At 42.4% G+C, this 22,325-nt stretch overlaps 1 protein-coding gene across 1 annotated transcript; it reads right to left on the reverse strand.

Annotated features, from left to right (window-relative positions):
- Window positions 1-1,981: 1,981 nt before the first annotated feature.
- On the reverse strand, window positions 1,982-13,000 carry CD38 (CD38 molecule). The gene is made up of 9 exons (XM_009582513.1): window positions 12,898-13,000; window positions 12,285-12,468; window positions 10,565-10,694; window positions 9,885-10,020; window positions 9,006-9,088; window positions 7,180-7,256; window positions 6,371-6,463; window positions 4,021-4,107; window positions 1,982-2,082 (listed from the first exon to the last, which is right to left on the reverse strand). The coding sequence occupies exons 1-9, from the start codon at window positions 12,998-13,000 to the stop codon at window positions 2,001-2,003; spliced, it is 975 nt and encodes a 324-aa protein (XP_009580808.1). The 3' UTR covers window positions 1,982-2,000.
- Between the last annotated feature and the right edge of the window lie 9,325 nt (window positions 13,001-22,325).

The raw sequence follows: 22,325 nt of genomic DNA on the forward strand, positions 1-22,325 counted from the left end.
TGTTACAAAGCTGTCATTGACTCCAGCAGTTGCCTGTATTAAGTGCACACCTCAGCTTTCAAAAACACAGATTTGCTTCTTAACGTTTTACTACGTAACCACTGGTAAGAACAGTCATCTTCCTTAACTAACATGGCTGAGAACAACATACCTATCTGGATGTCTGTGTTCAAGACAAAGACACAGGATGTTTCACTTCCAGCCACCTACAACGGCAATGACTTTGTACAAGATGGAGCGAGGTAGCGAGAGTAAGGTCCGAGGAAGATAGGAGCTGTGACCTTTCTCTGCTTTCCTGGGTGGGTATATGTGGAGTTTCATACATTGAATGAATTTCTGAGTTATTTTTAGGACATGGCTTATTTTCGTGTTCAGTCTGAGGTTAAGTAGAATGTGAAACTGAATTAACAATGTTTGCCACCAGCAATTTTATTCTAGATCTCGATTTTACAGTCAACATTTTATATCGCAACAGAAGAGGTACAAAAGTGAGCATGAAGACAAACTCTTGACCTATAGTCAGAAATAACCTATTTGAAAGTATTGGTATGTGTCTGCGTTAATGCATCTAAGTAGTTACATAACAGAGTGCAAATAAAAATACATTTCACTTAAAGTAAACATTATGGGCGAGGTCTTGGGTGTGGTCCAGCTCAGTGCAGGCCTGCGTGTTACAGAGCAAAGGTTTATCTAGAGATGCTCGAAGTTACACCAGCTTGTGTAGTTCCATAAGGATGCTTCGCACTCTGGGTAGTCACTAAAACACACGGCATTATAACCTTCTGCCTGTGGGATCATGGAAACCTCAGTCCGCCTAATGAATTGGCAATTGCTGGTTACGCTGGTGCTGCAACACCTAAGAGTATATCTGTAGCAAAGCCTGCTCTGTTCTCTTAGCGTCAATGGCCCTGCACAAGGGCACTACAGCCAAGGCCACAAGCTGGCCTCGGATCTTTATTTTGTTATAAACACTGCGCTTGAATACACATATGAGACCGGCAAAATGGAAATCAAAGGAAATCAATGAAACCTGCTGTTTCAGTGTACTATGGCATGTCCGTGCCTGTGAATTATACACTGCAAGGCATCACCTTTCACCTCAGAAACAGAGGTCAACAGACATTCCTTATTGTGGCAACCTTTTGATGTTTGTCTCTATTCCAGTGTCTGGCCAAACTGTGGCCTAAGGGACCTTTTATGAAAGTTGGAAGGCTTATCCGTACTGCTATATTGAGAATAAAATGTAATCTGAACTGCAATGGTGTTTCCAGTAGGATTTTAATGGGGTTGTCTGAGTCAATCTTGCTATTTTCTCTCCCCAGCTACACACTCGACCCGTGCTTATGGATGCTGGCAACCCTCTGAGCGGTTTCTGGTCTTTTGTTGGCTCAGCTCAGCCGTTTCCCCACCAGCGTCTTACTGTGATGCCCATTAAAAGGTAAGACCCGCTTTGCCTCTTCCATCGCTTGTTCTACCTGCTCAGACCTGCCACAGTCCCTGGGAAAAAACATGATTTATACCATGTGCCACTGTTCCCCTCTGGGGGATGTTGCACGGGGGTGCAGGGAGAGTGTAGCATGCTCAGGTAACTTCCCATCCAGCCTTCCTGCGGGGAGGAAGCCGAGCGCTGATCCGGGCAAGTTCTGCCTCCGCTGGAAAGTCTCTTTCTTCTCTGTGCACGCCCCAGGAAATCCCTGCTCTGAGCCTCTGGGCACAAGGGAGCTGTACAGGAGGGAGCAAAGCAGGGCCAAGCATCTGCCCTCAACCACCGAACATGCCCCCGGCCCCTCTGAAATAGTGGGTTTGTGTGCGTTTGTGTACAGTAATCACACCTAAAATATCATCTCCTGCTATTTGGCTGTCAGTATTACAGCAAGGATTTCTGGTTATGGACTCTGTACACACCACGCTACTATTTATCACTCTAAGCTATGTAGCCACATCTTTTCCAGCTTTACACACAAATAACGAAAGTTTTCAGTAGTGCGGAGGACTCCGTTTCATGGAGTTGCCGTGGTGTTGGTGCAAAGTCTGCAGTCTGTGTGGTCAGGGTTATGCACACACTGAAGGAGCTGAACCGGCCTGTGATAAGACACAAAACCAAACAAATATTTAGTAACCACTTTGCAAGTACAACAGAGTAACTCCGCAGTTACTAAACGCAACGTGAGAGTCAAAGTGCATGTTACGTCTGTGCTTATCAAGCGGATGTCTTTTCTTAGGATTTTTTTTTTTAGATCTTGCTGCAGAAAGATAACTTCGGTGTTTACAGGGGCTAGGGACAGGAGCGAGTACAAAATAAAGTAGGGTGTGAACTCACAGCATGTCAGCTACGCTGCGATAACCAAAATAATTATGAAAAAGAAGTAAGACCTCTTGCACGGACTACGGAGTTGCTGCCATGCTGGAAGTTCACCATCTTGCTTACTCGGTGGCAACCCCTACTGCTACAGTGTGAAGCTGTTGCTAACAATGTCAGATATGATTAGATTTTTTTGCTAGAAGTACATCCAGTGTAACTATTTTTTGAGTTACTTCTGGAAGACACTGCTGACATGGACAAAAGCACGAGAAAATGATCAGCATCAATTGCTACGTGGCATGAAAAGCCAGATGCCCAGCTGACGCAGACCCACACGGTTCTGTTTGCAATGACTTCAGGGGAGTGAAGCGAATTTATATGGTCTATCCTAAGAGTTTTACTGCATGTGTAAATTGCTTATTTTATTATTGCTCTGTATATAAAATAGTAAACTTAATTGTCCGTGTTGCTCTCCATAGTTGCTTAGGTATGTTAGTTGAGCTCTGACAAAAAGCCCTACTTGTTATTCTATCTTAAGAAGTGAGTTGTGAGCCACGGCAACGAGTGTATCAACAACTCTTCATGATGTGTTACAGGTTTCTCCCTGCGCTGAGCCACAAGGGATCTAAGCTACCACATATTTCCCCTTCTCCCTGGCCCCCTAGCTTATTTCATCACAGGCTGAAACAATTTGTACCTACTTACAGGTCCTGGGAGTATTGGTTAAAGGCTGCATTTACCCAAAGAGAAAGGGAGTACACGAGCATCACGATTTGGCAGATTCATGCACCACACCAGGGTTAATTTCTTCACAATGTGCAGAGCACCCATTAATCAGGTTCAGCAATACCTAAACAGGAATATATTGCTCTGCCTTCAGAATTGAAGTCCTATCACCAGATAAGGTGTTTGTCTCCTTTGCAGACCAACTTTTCCTTATTTAAAACTAATGTCACGAACTCAGTAGTTTATAGAAATGTTTGTTTACTTTGGAAATGTTCTTATACAAGTATGAGTTCTTCACTCTGAAAAGCTGTTCCTGACAGATAAGATATGAGTAATATTGAACCTTTCCTGTTTTCTAATGTCACTAAAGAACATTTTTGCTCTGTGTGAAGGTCTCTGAACCCACACAGCGGGATATAGGGTCTCAGGCTTTTGTATCTCCTCAGCAGGCGGATAGAGATTTCGGGCAAGTCAGAACTTGGGCTGTTGTTTCCTGGACTCCTGTTTTTCTCTCCTGACAATGGTGAATTATAGCAATTAATAATGCTTAACATGTCTCATGCCTCACTCTCTGACAAAGTGGCTGGACAGAAAGTAAGCTCGAACTATAGCGAAGGAAGTAAGGACCATCCTTGACACACTGCGTTATCTACATGCAGCAGGGAGGAAAGCTGCCTATTTGGTTCTGATTGTTGTAGGTAAAAGCTTGGTCAGATGAAAATCTGTTGAAGGAGGCTGGATTGCTCATTCCCTGAAGGCAACTGAACATGCACAATGGCAAGCGCAGGGCAGAGAGCAAGCCCCAGACCCAGCCAACACGAGGTCTGCAGCACGAGTGGAAGCCCCTGAGAAGAAACAGCCACATCAAAGGGATGTGATGGCAGTAAGAGGGGAGTCTGCTCCAGCTTGCTGTAAATCTATATTAAGTCAAGAGGGAGATGCAATATTAGTTTTATGTTAGCCAGTTGTCACCAATAAGAGCAGATAATTACCTGTAATTGTCTTCACAAGTGATCTTAAAGTTTCGCTCTTCTAAGATGCTTTTTAACCTCTTTATGGAATGACCTGAGCAGGATTCACTGGAGAGAAAAGCCTTTTGTTACTTGTGTTCCTTGTGTGTACAAGAAGCTTAGCTAAATTCCACACCATGTCATTTTGCTTTATTTCAGGTTAAGATTCTTTAAAAGCTTGTTTGCTAATGTGCTGTTAAGTCCATTGGTTTGTGGATTTTTGGCTACCGTTCGGCCTTTGCTGGTAGAAACTATGTGATGTTCGGCTGGGCATCTTGCACAAGAACTTTGTGCAGGAAGATATCTGTGGGAAATACTCAGTTCCATTCACAGTTCAAGGTGCTCTAGAACTGCTCCAGAGCTGCTGGTGGCCTCCATCCACAGGAGCACGATATAAGGCTCATTCAAATCTGTGGAAGGACAAAGAACAAAGTCCTCTGTGTGATGAGACAGAGCCAATCATGAAAACCAGCAGCTAAGTCCCAGGTAGGACATAAGATAGGAGGAAGCAGATAAAAAACATGGGAGGAAGCAGGCTACGAGCACCTCCTTTCTGTTTGACTCAGTCTGTGGCTGCTGCTGCTGTTTTGACAAGGGGCTGTTTCAACCACTTTGCCATTGGTAGGAGCCCTAACTTGTGTATTTCTTTTCCATCCAGCTAATGGTTTCATGAAGCATGTAGCAATATCATATCCTTGAGTCCTTTATCTCTGCTTAATTTGCTTGAAACAGCCCAAGGGGCCCCAAAGCTGTGGTGAGAGGATTGACAAATGTCATAGACACAGACAGGGACACTGCAAAAGACTTGCTACCTTGGGATAAAAATCACCTCTTGGTCCAGAGTATAGGACACCCATCAGGGCAATAATACAATACTGGGGCAAATCCAGTTACTAACATATGGCATTTGTGGAAAGCAGAGCCAGCTCTTCTTTGTTCACTAGACTTGCCAGATGTTATCAGTGATTCAACATGGAACACAAATCAGAAGATAAAAGGAATACATATTATTTGAGCTACCCTTCCTCTTTCTCCTTGGAAGTAAGTAGAAAATGAAAAGGAAACTGCTGTGAACTTGGCGCAGGAGGAGGGTGTGTCCAGAAGGCTGGCAGGGCACCAGGTTGTTGAAGCTGTTGAGGAGGAACATGATGGCTTTTCTGATATTGGGAAAGGATCAAGTGCCATGTCTGGGGGAACCAATGTACAGATTATTCAATCTCATTTTCTTCAGCAAACCTCTATGCAAAGGGCCACAAAAGTATGTCCGGCATGCTGACCACAGGGTAGATGCATGCCTGTGAGCTGTGATAGTTATGTCAGCTTGTGTGGCAAAGAGACTCTTCTGGGTGTCTGGGCTAGGGGAGGGGTTGCAACACTGGAGCTGGTACTGTGTCAAACAGTGAGGCTGTCTGAGCAAGGGTCTCTGCTGGGTCCACACTCATTCCTGAGTTGCACTAAATCATCATGGCCTGCCTCCTGACCCACAGCATCAAAGCTGCTGCATCTGTCATGGGGGGTCCTTAGGAACAGGAGAAACCATGGCAGTGCATTATAACCACGTGAACCACAGAACCGGCTCTGAAAATAGGGGTCAAAGGCACTGAGCCTCACGCTCAGTGCTTGAAATGTGACAGATCTGCAAATGAATCTGATCAGGATGAAAAAGATCACTTAGAAAGGCTCAGATGTGATTTGAGGTCACTGTTCCAGTATCAGTAATTCCATGGTAAGCATTTAAACTATAGACTTGTTATTAAAAATCACAGAATCATTTAGGTTGGAAAGGGCTGCTTGAGATCATCTAGTCCAACCAATATCAGCTAGAGCAGGTTGCCCAGGACCCAGTCAGGTTTTGAGTATGTCCACAGCTGGAGACTCCACAACCTCTCTGGGAAACCTGTTCCAGCATTTGAAATTATTTTATCAAAAATGGTTCTGCTCAGCATAATTATACTATTCCTGTGGACAAACATATTTTCCAGCTGTTCACCATTGCAAACGTAGCCTGCCCTGTGACTTCAGTGCTGCACCCTTAATAAAGGTCTGTAGAGCTCCGTGGGGTTGGAAGGAATTTAAAGGTCATGGGAGCTCTTGAAAGCAAGGAAAATGTCAATGTGTCTTCGCTGTAACTGTTCAGCAGTACCTATGAAAAATACTAAAGATAACAACAGTACAAATGTTATTCTTTCCAGTAAAGTAAGCAGCTAGGAGAGTGAATGTAGAGCAAGTTTCGGGAGCAGGTTTAAGACAGTGTCACTGTTAGACAGTCACTCGTGAGAACCGAGCTGCGCCTCCTCCACACTGCTCATCGTTTCGTACTGGTGTGACTTACCTTTGAGGTCCACCAATGTCATGCATAAGCCATATGTGTACTGCAGAGACTTTATCTGGATTTAGGTTAAAGATCTCAATACTTCCAAAGATGCTGCAAGAATGGGACATGAAAAAGCAAAACATTCTGAGTTATCTGAGAATGATGTACAGAGTATGTTCCCCAAATGCTAGTGCTTATTAGTGCCGCTATTATTCTCAGTGAAGGAACATTGTCTTGCCAATGGATTTTCATAGACTATTTAATTGCCTTATGGTAAAATATTTTCTACCCATTCTTATTTCACTTTCAGGAGAACTTTTGAAACTGCGGACTGAAACAAGCTGAAGTTTTTCCACCTTTAGTGCCTTTTCTCCTGTTCAGTTTATTGGCTATTGATTTGATCTGGTGCAAGGGAAACGAACATGGCTATTCCCCCGACCAGCATACTCTCCATCTTTCAATATTATTCAAGACTGCACTTCCAGCCAGGTTACCCAAGGAAGCACAGTCTGGAGGGGTAAAATCCAGTCAGCTCCATGAACAGTTAGAAATGTGTCATTCATGTGTAACGAATAAATAAACTGTAATAATAAAGTTACTTTGTGCAGTAAGAGCATAGTGGAAACCCCACCCGTATACCCTCTGAAGGATTTCAATTACAGTCACTGTATAGAAGGAGTTAAGTGAATAGCTCTACAACAGCCAATGGTTTAGACCACTATATGAGTTTACCGAAATCCATTCTGCACTGGGTGTCACTGGCAAAGACACGTTCACCAGTGTGCAGGCCCCACAGAAACACGGATGGTAGCATGCTGAGCAAATACCTGCTGCTTCTGAAAGCTCCAGCTTCTACTGATCCATTGAGCATCACTTGAACCACACCACATGCTGCTTCTGCAAACTGAACAAAACAAATGGACATTGCACGCTGACACTACACGCAGTGCCACATCGGACTCGGGGCTAGTAGAAATTACTGTAACTTCTTTGATGTCATCATAACTGACTTATACAAGTAGAGGATCTGGCCAGTATTTTTGCAGAACATGCCAGTGCAAAAAAAAAGCCTCTAAAGGCTATGGCAAAACTGTGATAAAGGTGCATTAGCCAGCTATGAATTGGCAGTCTGAGGTTGCACGGGATTAGTATAGCAACTTTGCTGTCACTGCTGCTTTCAGTTTTTATAGGGCTTCCCAGAGCCCCAGCAGCTACAGCTGTCTGATGGGGCTGTAGTAACTTGGAATAATTCTCAGACTGCTTTAATTCAGACAGTGAAGATGAGCCAGAACAGAGGTAGAGTAGTTTAAGGACACGCAAACCATTGTGTGTTCGTTACCTTGTGACTCATGCTCTGTGTTCTTTTGTGGCTTGGGATTTTTCTCCCCAGCGGTTTTAGTAAAACTCATCACTGAGTTTTGTTTGATTTGATTTTTAAATTACTGGATCATGTAATCACTGCTCTGTTATTCTCTAAAACTTATGACCAAATATTTAAAGACTACTAAGGTTACAACATAAAGTACCCACTCCAGATATATAATCCATTGGTAAGACAAAGAATTTTTAAAAAGCTTAACAGAGGTGACTGTACTTATCAAATCTTCCAAGTCCTCTTACATCTAAACAATGTGGCTCAAACTCAGATCCCGAGAGCTATGAAGTTGCAAGAAATTTTCGTTATGTGTAACTTCTTAATGTAATAAGCATGAGTTTTAGTAGATCTTAAATTTATTTGGACTAGAAAGCCTGCAGTTGAGCAAGCCTGACTCTGTATGGTGGTTTATCCCTCCCAGACTCTGGAACTGAGGGGATTAATGAGAACATAGAAACTGTATTGAGCTTGGAAAACTTATGTACACTAGTTTACCCACAAAACATTTTTTTTTTTACGGTGAGTAGACTTCTTACGTACATGAGAGCTGAAGCGTACAGGAATGCTTGTTTTCCACCTGGGCAGTCATCTACTAATAGTCATACCAAGGGTGAAGTCTCAAGAGACATGTAAAATTAAACTGATACAGGAGAGCAGGTTTTTTTCTGGCAGTTTTTCTATAAAGTGCTGATTCAACAAAGCCAGGCTAACTGCTTAACTCAGACTAGCAGGGTCTCATTCATGTGATGAGAGCTGGCGTGTGCATACGGGTGGGTACATGGTAGGAACCTTGCCAGATACCGTTGTGGGAGGACGTGCTCTTCAGGTTTATGCCGGGAAGGTGCAAGGGGATTCTCAGCTGCTTGGAAAATTTCTGTGCCGATTTGGGCACTGCTCTCAACATTAACATGCTAAAATGTATTTTATTTTAGCAATTTCAGTCCTGTGATTTAATTAAGGTGGTGATTATTATTACTGTAAGTATTATTTGCAAAGCTCCAGCTGTCTGCCAAGTGTTGTTCTAGACACTGGCACACAGTACCTGTCCACAAATAAGAATGCCCAAACTACAGTGACATTAAACATTGTACATAAAATGCGGGCCTTGGAAATAAAAATTTCCAATGCCATGATTTTTAGGACCTGAAGCTAAAGCTCATGTGAACTTTTACTATTCCACGTTTTAAGTCCAGTCTGCAAACTCATATTTTTGGCTGTGTCAGGAACTTAGTGCCTTTCAACATTCTTGGATTCGGGGAGATTTATTCTAGATCTTACCATCTTGGATGCCATTTTCCAGAATACAGAGCTAGGGTTGCTCTCACATTCGCTTCGTTTTGGACAAGATTCATAGTTGATTCCTGAGAAGAAACACGTTTATAGAACAGCTACGGTTAGAATTAATATTATTGCACTGTTTATATGGCTTTGAGAGCTGATTAACAATGGCAAAAAGATTTGCCCCCTATCAAAGCAAGAAGGCTACATGAGGAAAGGGCTCTAAGGGGAAAAGGAACCTGCGTGTGTTCAAAGGTCTTCCCGTTTGCTCACACGCTTCAGGGAGGCAGCTGCAGGCCCTGTATGCAAATAATTCTCAGAAAACTGAGAAGGGAAAACATACAGTCCTAAATGTGAGAAACAGGTTGGCTCTTGACAAATACTGTCTGACTGCACTGAAAAATTAAACTTTGCCCAACATTTTCAGTAATTCCAGCCCAGTTTAGAGGTTGTTAGCCTTAAGCACCAGCCCAGGAGTCATGCGGGCAGCAATAACCCCAGGGTACCTACATGCTGCCCCCGACACTTTGACTGGCCGACGGACCTTTTTGAATGGCATTTTTGTTTTGCAATTTGTCCCACAGAAGTCACAGGAAGGAAGTGAGTAATCTAATAAAGAGGGCTAGATGTCACCATTAGTCCAAGCAGCAACTTGGTATTTTAAAAACAGCCAAAGTTGTGTTTTGTAAATTAACCTGAGAACTAAGTATTATTTTCAGTCTTCCATAACATGGGACAGAAATATAGTTAAGGTTTTAAACTAAATTACAAGAAAAGAATATGTGAAAAGGATTGTGCTTAGGTCTAGATATACAACAGAAAAGAATAATTTGGAATTCCAGTGTTCATATTTGTTTTGCAAAAAACAAGACTTATTACCTGGGGCAGAGGGGTCTCCACACCACGAAACCCTATCAGCCATATAACCCAACAAGGTGTCCTCCAAGGTAAGGAAATTTTGATTGGATTTTGTATAACGATGAGCGAGGTCACTTGTCTTGCTCCAAAACAGTGACTGTGAAATAAGGTACAATGTCTAATAAGTGATACTTATACTAGAGCTGGTCAGGAAATTTTCCTGGAGAAAACCAAAAAGTTTTCATGATAATGAAGGAGTTTTAGTTTGTATTGAAATGCTGCAAGTTCGCCTTGAGTCAGTTCTTATTTCTGCAGCCCACACTCCCATTTCCAAAATCCTTTTGGGTGGTTATTTTTTATGGAAATGGACGTGTTGAGCCTGTAAAGCATTTTGAAAGAAAGGTTTTGACTAGTTCTCATAGGATATATACCTAATTTGTTGTGTGCTTTTTAACTGCACATGGAAGAGCAGCTTTTTGGAAGCAGTGTCCCTCTAACAGCATGATAGCATGCTGCTTACAGAGAGCCGTATGCTCGGGGAACAGGGCTACTGCGGTAAGCGCAAGAGCAAAATATCCTCCTCGTCAACCTACAGAGCCTCAGAATCATTACGGACAAGATCCCATCACGCAGAGCGCTGCACAGACATCCCATCCCACAACAATCCTACTGAAGCAGCCCACCATGCATTGTACTGTTACCTTGTTACAGGGTATAGGATGACTCGCTAACTCCATTAAAGGCTGATAATCTTCTGATGTAATATTACAAGGATTCTTGTAAATGAACGCATGTTTTAATGATTCCCATATTTTTAGGCAATCCTTATCTCTGGCAAAAGATTAAAACATAGTTAATTAGTATTTATGAGTATTTGTGGCTGTGAAAGGATCTCCTTCTGTTATGGTCAAACACTATGGATCAGATTTTAAAAGAGTTCTAACTATGCTCAGGCACCAAAATACATTATCCATTACAAAAGCAGAGTATCTTCAGCAAATTAAGTATAAACTGAGGATTGAGCAGTTCTAAAACATCTTTCTTTCTCTCCTGCATTTTAAATTACTGATTATTGCAACATCTGAATGTCCTCTACGTTTTGTCCCTTAAAAAGAGCAGTTATGATATCACATAACCCGAAGATCAAATTTCTTGTTTATTCATGCCAAATCATGAGAAGCAAATGTGGCAGACTATATATAGCTTGTATATTTTAAAAGTATGGCTGAAGGATACTGCCTCCTCAGGTACAGTCAGCCAAAAATATGCCCATGTGTCTCCCTGCAGAGCGTTGGACCCTACAGAAATAACATCTATGATTTTACCTAAAACAAAAGACGGGGTCTGGCTGTTTTGGACCTGATACTATTTTCATTTATGCACTAATTTGCAGCTATTGACTTTGCTGGAGCCACAGCTGATTTGCACATGTATAACCAAGATCCAGATCAGATGCTTGGTCTCCAGTGGGTTTTTTCAGTCTCCTTCTGATCCTCCACCATATTACAGGTTCTGGCCCTTTTGCTCTCACTGGCATGAATCAGAGGAATTCCACTAAATTTACATGGGGGGAACTGCTTCATGCCACGACACAAACCTATCACCCCAGCCTACGCTTGTTTCTTAAGATGCTGCTTTGTCAGCCTAGGAAATAAAGCACCTCTCTGCTGACAGAAGCAGGGCTCCTTTCGTACTACCACGAGGAAATCTGTTGCCCAGTGCGGGCAAGCAACCCTATCTCTGTACTGAAGTACTGCCATGCTCCCTTCCTGAGGCTGCAGCATACAGTAACGTTTGGGACGGCTCATTTGCTTTCTTGTGCTTGAAGTAATGAATGAAAACTTTGCATTAAGATAATCATAACTATTGTCTGTCTAGTACGTGTTTTCAAGGCTGTGCCCCATGGGTGCTCTTCCCTTCCTCTTCGAGCTCCCATAGTTTCAGGCCCACGTGGAAAGCCTGCCCCTCTCCTTACAGCAGTGACAGTAATGCAGTGATTCTGCATCCTTCTCTTCCCTATTTTTATGTAAATTTAAAACGCTGACTGCATTATCCTGCTGTCTGCATGTCTGAATGGAGCTATTCTGACTGTCTTTGACTCATCCACTCTTTCTTCACTGTTTGCAATCATCTCCCAGTGTGTTCCCACTAAAAGCCGTTTGAAGAATGGACTTTTTCTTGCGTGAAGAAACTGGTGCCTTCAGAGCCCTACAAAAATAGCACTGATCAATCAGTATGTGACAGACACACAGCTGCAGGCTTTGGTACCAGTTGGTACTCAGGTAACATGTAGGATGTGGAATTTGTTTAGTCTTAAAAATAGTCCTAAAGGGATTAAGAAAAACAGTAGTAATTCATTGAAGATTCCCAAACATTTTCAAGTTAATCTTCCCTACAGTTGTGTGATCTCATTCCTACTACTGAACTTGATCACGATTTCTACTGAGTGCCCATTTGAGCATCAGAGGGGCAAACTGGAATGCAGAGAGTTGAGCTGTTTGTATTACATGGGCCACCTCTAAACTGCGGGACCCAGAACCACTTGGCAGCTCCTGGCCATTTCCTTGCTGTCTGGCCATGAACTCTCTTCCTTCCTTTCCTAAGCCTTACGGAAAATAAACATCACACAAAGAAGAGGACAGACTCTGTCTGTCTGCGTCCAGAAGAAAGTGACAGCAGCTGACAGCACTACGTCCCAGAGGGAATGCCTCTCTCAGACACACTACAGAGGGTTGGGCCAGTATCATTCCGGGAAGGACCAGGCAATCCACAGCAAGATGTCCCTGGCCTTCCTTCCCTTCTGCCTTTATTTATGCATCTAACTTAGCATTATATATGATATTGGTTACTGGGAGGCCATACCACCACAGTGGTTACTACAGCAGGTTTCCATGCTCCAGGTCCTCCTCTGTGAAGGGTCTGTGGTGGGTATGTCCTCGTCTCTCACTCCTGGGGCAGCCAAGTGCATTTCGCTGCAGGGCTCTATCTGGGCTGCAGCTATCCCGCAGCCTGACCTTGCTGATTTAAAACGAGCTTGCGTATTGCCACTGTACAGTGCTGTCTGAGGGGGCAGGGACAGGCAGGTCAGCCTGGAGGGTCTCTGGCCGTACGGCCGACTGGGGCAGTTCTGGCCACATGCCGAATTTCATTTCTTACCGTGCCAGTCTGTTACAGGGGCAGCTAGGGACCCTGTGCTAGGGACCACACCTCTTGTTTATATAAACCAAATTTACCTCCAGGTAAGTAAAGACTAATAATAATGATGTTTTTTTTACTGGGCTATTGTCTTTTATCCAGGAGCCTACATGCACTTTCAGTTACGGTCACTATAGGAATAAGAAGCCAAACTGCAGATATTCTAGGGCGCACAGTCATTGCTTTGCTGTTGCACTGTCATGTCAGGGAGTATTCACAGGTTTTACTTAGCAGAATTTAACTAGGGTGTATTAAATTTTCTCCTGGAGGAGCCTGTCTCTGGCTGCAAACTGAGACCATCCTCCCAACTTTGGTACTTCATTTAGGGGTTGGGAAGTTGTAAATACCTCTCCCTGCCTTACAGGATTACAACGTGACCACAGCGAATCAGCCAACAGAGAGGGCTCCTGCTGATTAAGGGGTGACATTACAGAGGAGGCAGCTGTCCCCTTTGCTTTGCACAGTCAACTGTCTCATAAAGAGAATTTGTAGGGCATGGCTGTAAGCACCGGTACGTCTCACAGACATTTACACGGCTCACACTTTCTAATCTGTCAAATGACTTGTCCTCCTGGCAGGGCTCTTCTCCTTTTTTTTTAAGCTACTCCTGAAATCTGTTGTATGTAACAGTGTTAACAGCCACAGGTAACAGCTGGTTACCTGGTCATTTATGCTTTCACATTGCAAAGTTTTTAAGCTTGGTCTCAGAAGACAAAATATTTTTCAAGGAATCATAAGAAAAAACTGGTTTTTTATTTCCAAAGCAGAGAGGTAAGTGATAGACACAGTACAAACCATTTCTGCTGCTGGACTCAAGTCACGGCCATGAGAAGCATGAAGCAACAACTACCCAGGTGATTCACGATCCTGCCGAGACAGCTTGCTGAGTCACAAATTCAAAGTATCAGTTTTCTAGCATTTCAAAACACCAAGCTCAGCACTTGATGTTGTGCATGGATGTCACTCATATCTGAGAGAAGAGTCTTTATCCACAGTCCTGGCAGAGCTGAGCAAAGTTATATGTTTAATGTCATAGAAGTGGTAGGGCTTAGCCTTCAAATGGGGGAAGCTCTTCTACAGCCAGTGGAACTTTGCGTTGTACCACACAGAATGATAAGACATGAAGATGGGCTTTTATAGAAACTAGGCAATTTCAGCATTGTTTTAGAAATCAAAATACAGATCTTCAATGTGAAAAAATACATACGAAAGCTAAACGATATTTCATTTTTGCTATCCTCACCTATCAACATGTATATTTTTACAACCCAATAAAAATAATTGATTTGCCATTGGAAAGCTATTTCTCTGATATGAAATACAGGTTTTCGCTCCCATCTCAAAGAGATTACCAGTCACATAGAACTGCGATTTTGGTTGATATATGAAAAAATAAGTAGTGAGAAGACTTTAGGCTCCAGGAAGACATGTCAGTCTTTCCAGGCTCACTGTTGAGGTAGGCACTATCAATAAAGTTTCACCTGTCCCTTTTTCCAGCACAGCAAGACACATTTGTCTGGTGTGCAGCATTTAACTCACACTAAGCAGAAGTAAGGGCAGAGACCTGCTGTAGCTCTGGGCCTCCTGAAAACAAGATGAGAAGTTTGCTGGCACTTGGTATGCTAAAAATTCCAGCAAGAACAGTTTCAGGTTGAAACAAGCACATCTGCCTTGCCAAAAAATGCCTGAGAAACCTGTCCTCTTAAGGCTGCTCCCAACTTCTCATTGCGAAGTTCTCAGTCACAGAATGGGCTCATTTCGTTTTCTTCCTTGGTTTACAAAAGAAAGGAAGGGTGTGAAAGAGAGCACCAGCTACCAGTTAATTAAATTTATCTAATTCAGATACGGGAGTCCATGGTGAATATACTTAAGTACCTGTGGGGCTGTGGGGCTCGTGTGCTCTCCTTCTCTGGTTTTTGTTTGTATATTTTGGGTTGCATATTAATTCTGCGTCGTATCTGCAAACATCATATCTTTATGCATAATGGATTTCTTCCTTTGAGGCTAACTTTGTTTATCCTGAAATATTTAAGGTCTTTTATTCTACTACAGAATCTGAAATATTTAATCCAAATTCAGTGACGTGTAAAATAAATATACTCTGATTTCCTGTTTAATTTTTTCAAACTTTTTTTTATGAATAGAGTTTGGGAAATGCTGGTAAATGTGAAATAATCACTAACAGACTTAGAAGGACACCGTGAAACCTGCTGTAAACTCAAGAACTGAACCTGCAAGTCTTTCTCTGGAAAGTGAGGATTGCAGAACTTGCCTTATGACCTTTTGGAGACAGAGACTATACCCTGCACTCAGTATAGCATCGAATAAGGACTGGGAAACAAATAACCATTAAAACTACATTTCCTTATTAAATCCAAATGTTATATATACTGCAAAGCATATCCTGCATTTGTCCTTATGTTTGGGTAGAAGTTGCATTTTCCAAAGAATTTGAGTATTTCTATCCATTTACTTTTTTTATGAATATCACATTAATCTATCAAACGGAAGCTGGGGCCAAGAATATTTCCATTAGCAGCTATCCTAGCAGCCAAACTTTAATGTGCATATTAGAAAAATGGACAGCTTCTGCATCATTCTCTCTCGCATATCAGTATGCTGGTCTGGCTAACCTTGAAAGAGTATCCTTTCACTTAAAGGAGTGGGATGGCATTGAGCTACCTGGGAAATCACTATTAATATAGTTTTTTTTTTTTTACTTTGTAATTTTATTTTTTTTCTTTAACTGGACATGACGGAGCAAATTCATACCCAGTTGAAATCTATTTAATTAGTATAATATCAAGGATAAGTTTCATCCCTCCTGATTTCAGTTACACCATGAACAATGTCTTGCTTTCAGTTCAGCACTGGACTGACACTGGATGCTAAAAACATCTTCAGAAAGGCAGTGTCTCCTTGGGCTGTGTTTCCTCTATTTTTTTACTCAAAAATTTGAGAGAGACACTTCAAGTATGGGACCCATTTTAAATTTACAAGTGAAAAATGACTTCCAGGCTTTGTTCTGGAGAACTCCATCAACTCTGCCCATATTGTTCAAATCACTCTACCAGGCAGAGACACTTCCCTGGTGAGACATGGTCTCCCCTGCAATCAATAGCAGCTTTTCCAAGGTCCGGAGTTTTCTTTCTAAAAGATGCCAATGCCTTCAGGCCACACTGAGATTTTAGTTGTGGCTCTGTGGTGAGGCTCTGAAGTTAGAGCTGGAAACAGTCCCCTGAGCCCTTTATGTAACTGGCCTTGGCAGGGATCAAACCTCACCAGCAGCTGCAATTTGTATATGAAAATCCTTCTCATTTGCTACCACCGTTAGCCAAAACAGTAATGCACCTAAGCACTCAGAAATCTGGCTCTTTAAAAAGTCAGTGAGAACTTTGTGGTTATAACAAAGCTCCTTAAAGGCATGAGACCAATTCACACTCTGATGGGAGTCTAAGGCATCGTCTCCACCTGTAAAAGCCCAGGCGCCTCAGGAGAATGCATATCAAAGGATCTAAATGGTGTAGCAGTATTTCTGTAGCTAACAGACCCATCTTTGCCTGTGTGTCAGTTTATCTATCTGCCTCTTTTAGGTAAACCATGATGGCCGTAGACAGCGGTGCAATTTATACATCCACATTCAATTTATTTTTTCATGTGAGCTTATGAGTAGCTATGTCTTTATGTTGTCAAAAATTGTACAATATGAACAATAACCCTTATGTCTGTGTTGAGAGGAAGCTCTCTGTAACCCAGAATCCTTTTGCTACCTTTTTTGCCTTAAATATTTCTGGTTTTTCTTCCGCTGTCCCCTCCCTTCTTCCAGCCTTGCCTTCCAGTGTCTCACTGCTGCTTTGGAGAAGCTTTTGCGGAGCCGCTGCCAAGGCCGGCCCAGGCAGCTGCGCTTGGACTTCTCTGCAGGCAGCTTGGGCGGCGGGCGCGGGGAGCGGAACGCGAGGAGAACACTGCCATCAGGCGGGAGAAGGGACTTTTCGGGAGCAGCAGCTGAGGTCCACCTCAGGGGTGCCGTTCTTCGTGCCGGGTGACGGCCCGACCCACCTCCAGACCGCTGAGTCGGAAAATGGGTTCGTGCGTACAACGGATGGATCGGCTTCGTTCCTATTATTCTAGTACCTAAAATCTCCCATCAGGTATCTTTGTGCTAAAAATCAGACAAATGCGAATTAAGAGAGGTCAGCCAATATGCTGTCATCGCTGAGGATTTGAGGAGATTACTGTCTGCTGCTTTTAGCATTAGGATAATAGAGCGGGGAAAAATTACCAGGGGAAAGGATGAAGGAAAAAATCATGGAAGAGCTGTCAATCTCAATGTCTTCAATGAGCACTAGCCTCTCACTACCCACTTAGTTTAATTATTGCAAAGTGTCTGCCACCGTAACTTTTATGGTAACTGACTTTTTTTCAATATGAGAATGACATACTTGATTTTTTTGGCAGCTTGATTTTGTAAGTATTGCTCTCTGATAATTAAGTAGTTCAAAAGCCAGTAAAGAAAGCGTTGGAGGACCTGACTGGGGATAGAGACAGAGATCCAAATACCTGCCTCAGAGAAAGATGACTTCTGGAAAGGTTGCCCGTAGGCAGAGCCATTAAATTCCCCACAGCAGAGGTGGGGAGTCTGGAGGTCTGGAAAAAGAAGTACAAGGTGAGTTTTCCACTGGGTGCACCTCAGGGCTGTGTATGTTCCTGTATGAGGAATGACCTGGAACAAACAATGGCTCCTTGTCACGCTGGTCCTTCACCTTTGGCAGGAATGAGCAGGTTTTAAGGGCAGGTGTACTTGTGGCTTTGGTTTATAGCTCCTAGAGTATTTTATGTGAGTTGGGAATCGGTGCTCCAGGACAGCACGAAGCCTTATCGCCCTTCTGGGAAGAGTTGAGCCAAAAGGTGGCAGCTATAAACCAGTGAAGAGTTCATCTACATAAGATTTTTTGCTAGCTGGATTTCAGCTTTCCTGGGTGAAAAAACAAGCTGCTTAGGCAGATGGTGTTTTCAGCGATGCTCTGTAAGTGGGACGCAGCCTCTAGAAGGGCAGAAGTCTTACCTGGACTGCATTTTGACAGAGGATCATAGCTGCTTTACAGTTTAAGCTTCCAAGTGAGGGCCATGTCGTCAACAGATATAGAGGGAACAAATTTAAGCTGACATCTTACCCCTTGATTAGAAAGTGTATTTTTAGTATTGTTTTATTTTTAATATTGAACTTGGAAAAACCTTCTATAAGAATGATCTAAATAAAAGTATGTTATAGCAGGGAAACACTCAATGGCTTAATGCAGCTGCAGATTCTTTTTTTCCCATAACATGAATTTGCAGTACATTGGGTTTTTTTATAGAACTAAAACTGCTGGGATGTGGCATAAATGCAGTAAGTCAGGAGAAGTCCCTGCTTCAAGGGTGGCATGTGTCAGCAGGACAGGGACAAAGGCACAGATCGGAGATTTAGAACAACTTTGAGTGAGCTCCTTGCTAATACCTTATTTTGGTGTCATCTCCTGAGAAGACAGATTGCACCTTTAGCATCTGTTTTTACCCTTGGACACTTGAGGGAGATCTTCATTTGACCCCAGAGGGAAAAAGGATCTGTCCTCCTATCCCTATGGATAAGCAAAATTACATTTCCCCACGGTGCTCTGAGGTGTTAAAGAGTTCTTGAGTTTTAACAACGACAGTTGTTAGCAACGATAGCTGAACGGTATCACCTCTGAGCACGGCTGCTTTCACTGACATCTCTACAGATGTTACAGGAGAACTGAAGCAGGGAGAGGTGGGAGGCAACAGGATTCCCCCTTTTAGCAACAACAAGCTCTTAGATTGGCTCATCCAAACATTTAATAATTTCAATCCTAGGGCGGTGCTATAATTTAGACAGCCACCAGCCATTGCTCTGTATAGCCAATTCTATAAAATCAATAAACAAGAGGGAAGGCAAAGAACAGGCAGCTAACTGACTGTGCGTGACTAAATAGCTGCAAAAAGTTGCCGTAGAAAATTAAGTTGAACAGTATTTCATCAACAAATACGTCTGATTAATGTGTAGAAGGCCAGTACAGACAGAATGATATTCTGTCTGGTATCTGGGATTAAAACCAAAGCAGACTTTCACTGCAAAGAGATTTTAATATATGATGGTGGGGTAATCGTGATGCAGTATGTGTAGGCTAACCCAAAGGTGAAAAATTATTTTAAATCCTACAGAATCTTGCAGTAAGAACCATTAAATATCTAACCACTGTTAAATAAATGGAGGAAGTTTGAGTATATGAGAAATATATAGTCATTTAATAACAATTTTTGTATGATTATAACTCAATATAGACAACAGACAGATGAGTTGACATATGCCAAAGCAAGACATAAATTCAGATCTCAACAGCATTTCTGTACCTCAGAAGTACATTGAAGTTGGCCACGGAGAAAAGACAATGCATCTTTTGACATCTCCCCCTTAAATTTGCAGGACACTCTCAGACTTTGGGTTTCTGTTGTCAGTGGAGTTACAGCCTGGGAGGGTAAATTTTCTGCGCAGAACTGAGTATGAGCTTTGCACAGAGTTGGATGGCCTTTCACAGTTTAGCACTGATGTTTATACCCCAGAGAGCAGAAATAAATATGTTGGCGATTAATTATCTCAAGAACAAATAAACGATAGCTACCCACTGCCATAAGAACTTGCCTCTTGCTAAAGAGAAAATTAATTCTTTCTAATGAACTTCCCCTAGAAAGAGATGACAATAAAACCCAAATGGAGCTCTATCTTACAGCCCAGAATAGTTATGGAAACTAGCCTTAAACAGCATGAGGACTCATTTGAAGGACCAACTATAGAACCAGTAGCCCTATCTCTAAATCCTAAAGTTCCAATAACTGTCCATTTGTGCCTACTAAATGTTATGTTCCAATTCCCCGTTAAAGCTGAGTACAGCGTATTTTAATGGAAGTGTACCTTCAAGTAAGACTGAAACAATTGTTAACGATTGTAACGATTGTATCTTAGTTACCAATAAAGTACAAGAACAGTCAAAGTCACTCATATACAAGTTAGGGGAAAACAATTGTAAAAGAAGACCTTGTTATAAATATTGAAGGACAGAAGAAATGAAAAACAGAGCTACGCATGTTTCATATAACAAAGGCTAACACAGAAAAGGTATTAAAGTCAACACATTGGCACATGAAATAGGGAGGGGAATATTAAGAGCGAACAGTGAAGCATTGTAACAAATGTTCTGACTTGGGCATTTTAATAAGCAGTGTGTTATTACGATGATATAGTGCCCATCTTAATACTGAGAGACAAACCAAAAGTAGCAACAGATATCAATACCATTGCCACTACAGATGAGCCAAAACGTTTCTGCATCACTATTTGTCCTAGTTACCCAGTGGACTGCTTCCAAGTCTAAAAGCATTTTCTAAGAAATAGAAGAACAGGAAGGCACCCCTGGAGATCATCTAGTCCAACCCCTGGCTCAGACAAGGTTGCTGAGGGCCATGCCCAGCCTGGTTTTGAGTATCTCCAGGGATGGAGCCTCCACAAACTCTACAGGCAACCTGTTCCACCCTTTGATCACCCTCAGAGTAAAAAAAGGGGTTTTGTCTTATGTTTAAATGGAATTTCCTGTATTTTAGTTAATGCCCATTGCCTCTTGTCCTGCCACTGGATACCACCGAGAAAAGCCTGTCCCTCTCTTCTTTACTCCTCCCATCAGGTATTTATACACCGAGCCTTCTCTTCTCCAGGCTGGACAGTCTCATCTCTATCAGCCTCTCCCTGTATGTCAGACACTTCAATCATCTTCGTGGTCCTTCACTAGACATGCTCCAAGTATGTCCCTGACTCTCTTGTACTGGGGGGCTTAGAACTGGACCCAGCACTCCAGATGTGTCTCGCCAGTGCTGAGCAGAGGCAGGATCACCTCCTTCCCCTGCTGCCAGCACTCCTCCTCAGGCAGCCGAAGACACCATTGGCCTTTGCTGCAAGGGCACATTGGTGGCTCATGTTCAGCTTGTCCACCAGGACTCCATGTCCTTTTCCACAGATGGATAGTGCAAATAAAGCCATTTGTTTGCTCTGGAACCCAAAGAGATGGCGTAACAATGGTAATAATTCAATTTTTTTGGAAAGTGTATTTTCAAAAATAAAGAAAAGCTAAATCCTTTGCAGTTTGATGTATATTAAATTGAGAATCTTTAGAAGTCTGCAGTGCACTCTAATAGGGTGCTAATGCATTACAATTAGGTAGTAACACTGTACTCTTCAGAAAAGTGTATTCAGTAAAGGTTTCTCTTATGTAAGGCATATTTTCTCAATGAAAAACGAATCTCAGGTAAGTTTCAGTATAATGTCATGGTTATATAAAATAAAGCTAAGATTTTTGTGACACTGAATCAAATCATGGCTGTTGTTCAGTGCCATGCTTGATGTGCAAGTGTTAACAGTCAGTGAACAAATACAAGGAAACTAAATTAAAAATGCTTAGCAAAGCATGAAGGCAAAATGCAAAAGTAAGCATACAACAAAAGCCAGATTTCTTTCTGGAAAAAATTATGCTGCAAGTGCAACAGTATCTCATACAAAATCATGTTTCATATGTTCTTTTTGACAAAATGTATCTCCATCTCCACAGGTTGCAAAGGAATGGAAAGGCAAAATGCATTCCTATGTTCTTTTTGACAAAATGCATCTCCATCTCCACAGGCTGCAAAGGAATGGAAAGGCAAAATGCATTCATGATCATGGAGTCAGAAGACAAAGCTATTCTGGACGTGCACCAACTTTTACGAAATTTAATGGCACTATAGACTGTTAAAATTCGTTATAACAGGAATTTGCCACTACCTATAAAAACAACATTAGTTCATCCAATTGTATTTAAGGGGAAATATATCTTGTGTGTCCACACAACATTGCATGAAAAATGTATTGAAGTTCTGTGCTTTGCATCTTCATCACCAGGTTTTTGTACTGCTAAGTCAAACCCAGTGGGATTGCTGGGCCTGGAGAGTCAGATACGTTACTGAAGTGGCTCCCTGTCTGCGTCCTTGGTGCTCTCTCACTGGCAGAGGTTAGACAAAAAAATAAGCTGGGTTTGCGTGGCAAGGTTTTGGTAGGGGGGCTATAGGGGTAGCTCCTGTGAGAAGCTGCTAGAAGCTTCCCCTGTGCCCAATAGAGCCAGTGCCAGCCAGCTCCAAGACAGACCCACCGCTGGCCAAGGCTGAGCCCATCAGTGACGGTGGTAGCGC

Source organism: Fulmarus glacialis, unplaced genomic scaffold, assembly GCF_000690835.1.
Source record: "Fulmarus glacialis isolate BGI_N327 unplaced genomic scaffold, ASM69083v1 scaffold7740, whole genome shotgun sequence".
NCBI lineage: Eukaryota > Metazoa > Chordata > Aves > Procellariiformes > Procellariidae > Fulmarus > Fulmarus glacialis.